The sequence below is a fragment of the Gopherus flavomarginatus genome, chromosome 17, assembly GCF_025201925.1.
Source record: "Gopherus flavomarginatus isolate rGopFla2 chromosome 17, rGopFla2.mat.asm, whole genome shotgun sequence".
In the NCBI taxonomy this organism is placed as follows: domain Eukaryota; kingdom Metazoa; phylum Chordata; order Testudines; family Testudinidae; genus Gopherus; species Gopherus flavomarginatus.
The window spans coordinates 19,422,089-19,430,832 of record NC_066633.1 but is presented as its reverse complement, the minus strand read 5'-3'; the positions used below and the strand labels follow the sequence as shown (position 1 = coordinate 19,430,832).

Here is an 8,744-nt window from a genome sequence, read left to right as displayed (position 1 = left end):
TTTTGTGATTCATGCTAAACTCTTGCCCTCAATGACATCTTGTAGCAGTGAGTTCCACAGATTAATCATGAATTATATTTAAAAAGTATTGGCCTCAGTACGCAGGTGAGTTTTCTTTGAAAGCCTGAGCAAAATCCATCCACCCATTTTCAAGTGGTATGAAAAGGAGGGGTTTCAACAGTACACTTTTTCTGCCGGAGTCCCATTTTGCAGGCCTTTTTTTGCACACAACCAGCTGAATAATGGCTCAACTCAAGCATGACAAATTTGGCACGGGCCTGGATCTCAGGGAGGAAGTCCCTTTGCTACACATAAAATAAAACCAATTTCCTCAGACTTTGTGGACATTCTCCCAAATCAGGTGATGTTTGAGGCATACAGTAGACAAGGTGAACAAAAATGAAATCCCAAGTCCCCAGAAAATGTCAATGGATGGTCCTTCGTGAGTTGCATCTGGATGTCAAGGAATAAAAAGGGTTTGAAATTGCTCTCCATGGCATTAGTAAGTGTGACATCTTCACCTTTAGGACCAGGGCCAGCTCCAGGCACCAGCTAAGAAAGTAGGTGCTTGGGGCGGCCAATACAAAGGGGCGCACTCGGTCTGCTATTGGGGCGGCCCGTCCAGGTCTTCAGTGGGAATTCGGTGGCGGGTCCCTCAGTCCTTCTCTTCCTCTTTGAGCTGCCGCCGAAGTTCCGCCGAAGAGGAAGAGAGGGAGCGAAGGACCCACCGCTGAAGAATGGAGCAGTGCAACTGAGCTGCCGCCAAAGTGCCACCGATCCACCTTTTTTTTTTTTTTCACCGCTTGGGGCAGCAGAAAACCTGGAGCTGGCCCTGTTTAGGACCCATGGTTTGTCCCGAGGATTGTACCAGTCTGGAGCCTTACTCCTGGGTCAGCCACAGAGATATCAGCAGAAGCAGTGTCATCAGTATCCTCACTGCGTAGGTAAATTCCTGGTGGATCCTACCAGGGTGATCTCTCTATTCATGGGACTGGTGTGAAGGCTTTTCAGAGAGATGGTCTTTGAATCAGCACTCCGCTGCCCAGCTACTTTAATTACTAGTAACAAATAGGTGTAATGCAGTGGTGCTTCACGGACACAACTGAGATTGTTTAATTCATCACAGCTGCCCAGGCCACCCTCACCTGGCAATCAGCACACCAGGTGTGGCCTTATCCACCACTCTGCAAGACAGGGGTAACCCTCTGCCTGCCAAGCCCAGGATGGGTCTGTACTCCCTATAACCTTTCAGACTGGCTCCTTGCCTCCTCCTGGATTTGTGTATAGTATTGAGGGGGGAACCATTTCCAAGTCTATTTTGCAGCTTGGATCCTGCTTGTCCCCTGCAGACTGATCCTTTTCTAAGTGGTACAATTCCACGTGCTTGAATTGCTTGGAGGAAGAAGTTGGCTGCCTCGAGGCTCTGTTGTCTCTGCAAGCCCTGTAGACTCCACAGAGAGAGATGGCCAGGAGCTCACAAGCCCATAGGTGCTTTTGCAAACCAAGTACTCAAACTGTTTCCTGGAACACTGCATCACCCACTTCTTTTGCTGACTGAAATGCCCTAGGCTGCTGCAGTGTCATTGCTGAACTGTCTCTTCCTCCTGAGAGTCACCTAAGCCTCTTCCGTCCTATCAGCTGTGCCTCTATCTGCAAGCTTGAATTAATTTGTATCCATGTGGCTTCGGGCTGCGAACGCTGCAGCTCAGCTGGTGAAGTACAGCTCCTCTCTCTGAGAAGGGTGGTAAGTTTCTCCCAGACAGCTTCTTCATAATGGCTTATTAATATTCTGTTTTTAACAATGAATGTGCATAGGAGATCATAGCCAAAAGCCAAATTCACTCTTTGATTAGACCCGGGCAACCCCCCCTGAAGTCAATAAGGCTGCATGAATGCCAAAGAGGGGGGGATTTTAACGCCAAATAGTAAACCAAAATGATTGCTTTGTTCAGAGATCCAGGGTCAGATTCTATTCTCGGCTCCTCTGGTAAAAATCCAGAGTAATTCTATTTACATTGCTGTGACTGACAATAGAACCTGGCCCTTAAGTAATTACAAAGCTTGTGGTTTATGGCTTGTATAATTCCATTTCACATTAAATAACACTCAATTGGCTTTTTCTGGTTTGTTTTGTTAGTTTAAAGCTGCTCTCAATTTACTAGGCAATTTCCAGCACTTTTCTTTGTACTGTACCTCAAATCTTCTCCTCTTGCATGTTGTTGTAAGTCGTTGCTCTGACTCTGGTGCCTCCTTCATGTGGAGTTTGATCCTGCACTCTTTACTCGGGCAAAACCTCCCTTGAGAGCAGGATGGGGTCCAAGTAGGGGGCTCCGAACTGCGCCTAGTTCTTGAGCTACTGAGCCCAGTCCTGATCTCACACTGGTTTTATACCCCTGCTGTTCCTGATGTATCCCCATGAGAGGACAATGAAGCCCTTGGCCTTTTATCTTTGTACAGTGGGCAGCTGCCCCTCTGAAATCTGTGGTCATTCTTTGAGCCAACAAAGCTCCTGCTCTGGAGAGAGCAGAAAGACTCCACTCCAAATGTGTCCGTAGTTTTGGGTACAGTATCCCTGCCCCCTGACATTAGTTGCTTGCTTTGGAAAGCCCTGTAGGCTGCTTGGTTTGGAGGATCATGTTGGGAGGCAGCTAAGGGTTTATGATGCTCATCTGGAAGGAATTGCTTTGTAGCATAAAGTAGCAAGAAGCAGAATTTGCATCACCTTCCCTGATAGCAATCTGCAATTGTATAGTAGTAACTCTTCCCAGCTGAGCCTCATCAGGGCTTTGCAAACAATAATTAAGCTTCAACAAGCCCCTGGACTGGGTAATAATTAAGATTCCCCCATTTGACAGAAGGGGAAACCGAGGCACAGAGTGGTTAAAGTCACCCAAGGTGTCTCAGGGCTGGTGGAAAACCGAGGACTTGAATCCAGGTATCCTGATTCTTGGTCGGCTGTGCTACCAAGCAGATAACACTCCCCTCTAAACCCCCTCACAAATCCCTTAGCCATTTCTGTGAAGAGCCACAATATAAAGACAAGGAGTGGCCCTGAAGTGAACAGAAAGATGCAATTTAATTGCAGGTTTCTACCTACATCCTAAACCATGAGAGAATGAAACTGTGTATGTTCAAGGAATACCTCTGTGACTGCAGGGGGCTGATGAACATTCTCACACTCACTTCCTCCCACATGCTGCTCCAGCCACTCCCCCTGGCCAACTCACAATACGTAGCTCGTAGCTCGCTACTATGGATGTGGTCTCCAGAGAAGACTCCTATGAATGTCTTATAACCCATGTTACGGACACAGGGCAGGAAGAACCAGATGCACTAGCTCGCTGGTGGTGCCTGACAGGCAGCTTCCTTTCAGGTCCTGTGTAGGATTTAAGATGACTGATGAAAAAAGAGAAGTAGTGTACTGTACCCCGGAGAACTTTGCCCAAAACACTGTGGCATTTTCAGGGAATAACTCAAGCTTCGATAGCTGAGCAGTGACTGATGTTGCAGGGTGCCTAAATTTATGCACCAAAATACCTGCACCTCAATACCTGCACCTCAATGCAGATTTAAGACCCTGAAATGGCTACTTAGGTGCTTTAATATGGACATGCATCATGGATGACAGGTATAAAAGGCCGGGGGAGGCCAAGTCCTGGACCCGCCCATGCTCCACCCTCTCCCCCAAGTTGGCAGGAGCCCTGGGTGCTTCAGCTGGGGCTCCTCCGGCTGTGGGGAAACGGGGATGCTTGAGGCTCTGGCAGAGGGGGGGTAGGGGCAGGATCTTGGGTGGAAGGGGTGAGGTTGCGTGGCTAGTCTCCCCAAAGGTGAGGCTGCATGCACTGCCCATGACGTACATCCCCAGCATTAGGCTCTCATGTCTGAAAATTGAGCTGTAAACAACCTGTCAGTGGGGCTGAGGGCTTCACTTGTGTGGGCCCAGGTGATGGTCGATTAAAATTAACCAAGTCCCATGCCGTGTGCCTGCCTCATCGTAGCTCTGTGTCCTGCCCTGAAGATTCTAATTAAAAGAGCAGCATTTGGGGATGCAAAGGGGGAATCCCGTCTGGTCCTTGTTGGCAGAAAGAAAGGTGGCTGTGTTTCAGGGCTTGGGGGGTGGGAACACCAGGAAAGACTTTGGGGGACTGGCAGAGCATTCCATCATCACTCCCATCCCCTCTGCCCTCCCGCCACAAAACAACCCAGGACTGTGCAACAGTGACATTGCTGAGTATGAGCTACTTCAGAGAGCACCAGTGCTCTCCTGAGTCTCAGTACCTGACCTGGGTGGGAGGCTTATGCTGCCTCCCAGCGGGTTAGGAATTTCCTGCTGGAATGATTTTCTGACAGCAAATGCAATTTCTGCAAAATCAAAACTTTCGGGGGAAGGGGGGGAGAATTCCAATTTGCCCTCAGGAAAATTGAACTGAAAAATATTTTCTTCTGAGTCAGATCCACCTGAATTACAACACCCATAAGACAATGCACTGAGAGGGGAATGCAGTTGAATATTTCATTGAACTGGCGTGAAGTCTTTCTAAAGTGGATGATTCCAGCAGTTTACAAGTGGCCTTAAATTAATGCAGTGGCTTTTGGAACCAAGTGTTAAAAATACAGTGTCGGGGCTCATTTGTTCTAATGTTTCCCCTGGGGTAGTCAGTAATACCTTACGTTATTGAAGAACCAGAAATGCTTCAGAAAGTATGCTACACAACTGAAATGCAGCCATCTCTGGGACAAAGGGCAACAATCAACCATGTAAAACACCTTGCATAACAGTGGGAAGAGGGGAAACTTTTGGCCAAAGACACTAGGGTAAGCCCCTATTACTAAGAAAAACATCACAGCTATTTACAGGTCCATGGGGAGCAGACAGGACTTTAGTTCTTAGAACCCACCCATAATAATTTGCTTGGTGCTCTAAATGTATCTTTTCACTTTCCCCATAATACGCTGGAAAGTTCAACCCTGGTATAAGCAGGCTCAAAGCTCCTGTTTCCCATGGGTTTGCATTTGCTTATGAAAGAGCAGGCCAAATTCAGCCCTATCTACTGTGTCTCATTCTTTGGTTGGCTAAATACTTAGCAGATGCCGTTAGCCAGAGGGACATCATATTGCAGTGGACTTGCAGGACCCAGTAACTGTGCTGCAGACCTGCTTCTGACGTTCTTCCTGGCATTGTTCTAAAATTCGGCACATCGTTATCTCATCAAAGGAGAAAAGATGGACCCTAAAGGTGTCAATACTTCCTCTTTCTTGCCCCTTCTGCTGCAGGCCAGCCAAAGTATGGAGGCTTCTTCCCAAGTCTTTAGAGCCACCAGCTTTCATCCTGTCACGAATGCCAGCACAGAGTTCCAGCCACAGGTGCTGCCCCTTGTCATCCCCATCCTGCTGAGCATTCTATTCTTGGCCTGCCTCGTTCTGAACAGCACCAGTCTGTGGATATTCTGGTTCCATATCAAGCAGTGGAATTCTAGTGTAATCCTCCAATTCAACCTAGTCTTAACGGATGCGTTTCTTATTCCCATCGTGCCGCTGATCGTTGCCTATTTCAGCCTGGACAACAGCTGGCTATTTGGTCAGTTCCTCTGCCGGCTCAAAATCTTCATCCTCAGCACCCACTTGTATGGCAGCATCTACTTCCTGAGGCTCATCAGCATTCACAGGTACCTTGCTGTCGTTCACTACAGCTCCAGGACCCTTTGGAAGAAGTCCTTCCTGAAAAAGCTCAGCTTGTTCGTATGGTTTCTCCTAAGCATCCAAGGGCTGCCCTTGTTCATTGTCCTCAAGACTTCATCAGTCAATGGCTCTGTGAAATGCATGAGTATCCATCAATCGGAGTTCTCCTCTCTTTACGTGTACTACAATATCTTCCTGGTGACGGTCAACTTCCTGCTCCTCTTTGGCATCTCCTTGACTTGCTATGCCTTGCTGGGAGCTACCATTGCTAAAATGAACAGTACAAGCCTCTGGGGCAGGGTGATGAAAACGAAGTCCTTACAGATGATAATGGTGTCTCTGGCTATCTTTGTCATCTGCTCTGTGCCACTGCATGTGAGCAGGACCATAGGAGTGATTGTAAAGTATTACAACCTGTCCTGTGAGCGCCTGCACCAGGTGGAAATTGTGTATTATGCCTCTTGGCTTTTCACCATGGTGAACTGCTGTCTCAATCCCTTGATCTACAACTTCGCTAGTGAGAAGTTTAATGAGTCCTTCTCAAAGTCCCTGAGAAAATTCTGGCTCTTAAAGTGAATTGGCAGGATTCAGGGCCCATGCTAGCACTTCCAGGGGGTGTCATAAACAGGTAGTTAAGGGTTAATGTCTCTTTTACCTGTAAAGGGTTAACAAACAGGGAACAAAACACCTGACCAGGGGACCAATCAGGAGACAAGATACTTTCAAATCTCGGTGGAGGGAAGCCTTTGTTTGTGTTTTTTGGGTTTGGTTTTGTTCTCTCTGGGATCTGAGAGTGACCGGACGTACTACAGGCTCTAATTTTCTATTCAAGTAGTAAGTGCAAGTAGAAAGGCGGTTTAGTCTTTTAATTGGTTTTCTTTATTTGCAAATGTGTATCTGGCTGGTAAAGTTCTAATGTGTAGTTGGCTGGAAGTATTTTAAATTGTATTTCTGCTGGAGGAGGCTTTTTCTCCAGTTTCTATAAGCTGAAAGACCCTGTAACTTTTACCATCTAAAGTACAGAGACACCTTTTACTTTTTCTTTCTTTTTATTAAAAGTTTTGCTTTTAAGACCTGTCTGATTTTTTTCCCCTTGTTGAGACTCAAGGGAATTGAGTCTGTACTTAACAGGGAAGGAGAAGGGAGGGGGAGAAGGGTGGAATCCCTTTGTTTTAGATTCATGGAGCTTGAATCTGTATTGCTTCTGGGTGAGGGAGAAAGAGGAGGGGGGAAGGGACATTCCTCCCTGTTTTAAGATTCAAGGGGTTTGAATCACAGTGATCTCCCAGGGTAACCCAGGGAGGGAAATCCTAGGAGAGGCACTGGTGAGGGAAAGAGTTTACTTTCCTGGTGTTAAGATCCAGGGGGGTCTGGGTCTTGGGAGTCCCCAGGGAAGGTTTTGGGGGGACCAGAGTTTATCAGGCACTCCACATCCTGATTGGTGGCAGCGCTACAGGTTCTAAGCTGGTAATTGAGCTTAGAGGAACTCATGCTGGTACCCCAACTTTTGGACTCTAAGGTTCAGATTGGGGAAATATACTATGACTGGGAGACCAGTCAGAGGTGCTGTAAATTTTAGGAGCCAGATCTTCAGCAGTGCCAGAACTCTGCTGCACATAGTTTGCAGGCAGCAAACGTGCTTCTAAATGTGTGTCTCCCCTGCAATGATAGGGTATGATTGCAGCTCACAGAGAGGCATCCAAGCTAGATTTAATCTAACTACTTGGGTACCAGAGAAGTGAAGCTGTGGCAGTGCCCACTTCAGTGTATGCTGTGCACAGCCACCTGGAACCCTAATTACTCGTTGGGGTAGTCCATGCTGAAGTGCCCGCTGCTGCTCCTTCATTGCTCCAGTGCTCAGGCTAGCTAGATACATGAGCTGGAATCCTACCCTACGATTGCATTGTAGACATACTTTGATCCCCAGGGCTGCTGGGTGCCAGTTCATCCCCTGGCATAACTTAGAGCAACCTCAGGACTGCTCTATGATCTACCAGCTATAATGGTCTCCAAGGGATCATTCCTGTAGCCAGGGGATCACTGGAGTCTAAGGGTGCTCTTGCCATATGCTTCTCCCAGTCACACCCCCTAAACTGATAGGTGTAAGGGGAAATCCTCAGGTAGCTGGGTCTGCCAACTTTTGTTTTCCTTGGTGCTGTGGAATGGCCCAGCATAGCTAAAGTTGGGTTGACGATCTGGACCTAAGACTGTAAACCAAAAGAGAGTTTCTCACAGTCAGCAAACCCAGTGAAAAACCCCCTTTCTGCAAAGGAGCAAAACACGTCAAACCCTTGTCTTCCATGTAAATCATAATGCAGTTTCTCACCAGGAGAAAAAATGTCTCTGAAGGTGATGAGCAATGCAAGGTGCAGGACTGATGGGCTTGTGAACCCAGCACAAAAGCATATAGGAAAGAGAACCTTCCTCCTGGTGGACATCCTATCCCCACTTCATGTCATTGGCTGCAGAATCTAGAAGCTAGCTGCATTACACAAAGCAACAGCCAAAGAGGAAGTATTGTGGTTATAGTGTTTCTAGAGTACCTTGCACAATGGAGCCTCACCCAGTTGGCCTCTACATGCGATCACAATATAAATTTGATTATTCTGTATAGTCAATTACTTGTGGTTCATTATGAAAAAATGTTCAAGAGATCAATCAACCTCAGTTAGCCAAATTTATTTTCTATAAACAAAACGATATAATACTTAAAGGAGACACACACACACACACACACCCTCCCTCCTTCCAGGGAACAATTTTTATCTTGCAGGATGTTCACCTTACACAGAAAGTGTGCTTCCAAAATATGCATTTAAGCTAGCTATATTTACAGTGTGATTTTACAAGTTACAAAACTCTCTGTAAGTCACTAAAATCCAATCCACCCATTCACAACCATTCCTTAATTTAATAATAATAAAATATATCATAAGAATGGCCATATTGGGTCAGACCAAAGGTCCAACTAGCCCACTATCCTATCTTCTAACAGTGGCCAATGCCAGGTGCCCAAAGGGAATGAACAGAACAGGTAATCATCAAGTGATCCATCCCTTGTCGCC

General features: G+C 46.8%; 1 protein-coding gene across 1 annotated transcript; it reads left to right on the top strand.

Moving 5' to 3' along the window:
* The first annotated feature begins 1,056 nt into the window (after positions 1–1,056).
* On the top strand, positions 1,057–6,517 carry LOC127036001 (P2Y purinoceptor 4-like). Its single transcript, XM_050926416.1, has 2 exons — positions 1,057–1,744; positions 5,275–6,517. The coding sequence occupies exon 2, from the start codon at positions 5,287–5,289 to the stop codon at positions 6,253–6,255; it is 969 nt and encodes a 322-aa protein (XP_050782373.1). The 5' UTR covers positions 1,057–1,744; positions 5,275–5,286; the 3' UTR covers positions 6,256–6,517.
* The last annotated feature ends 2,227 nt before the right edge of the window (positions 6,518–8,744 follow it).

Excerpts from the sequence above, each read along its gene's own strand:
- LOC127036001 (XM_050926416.1), top strand. The coding sequence starts at position 5,287 with ATGGAGGCTTCTTCCCAAGTCTTTAGAGCCACCAGCTTTCATCCTGTC.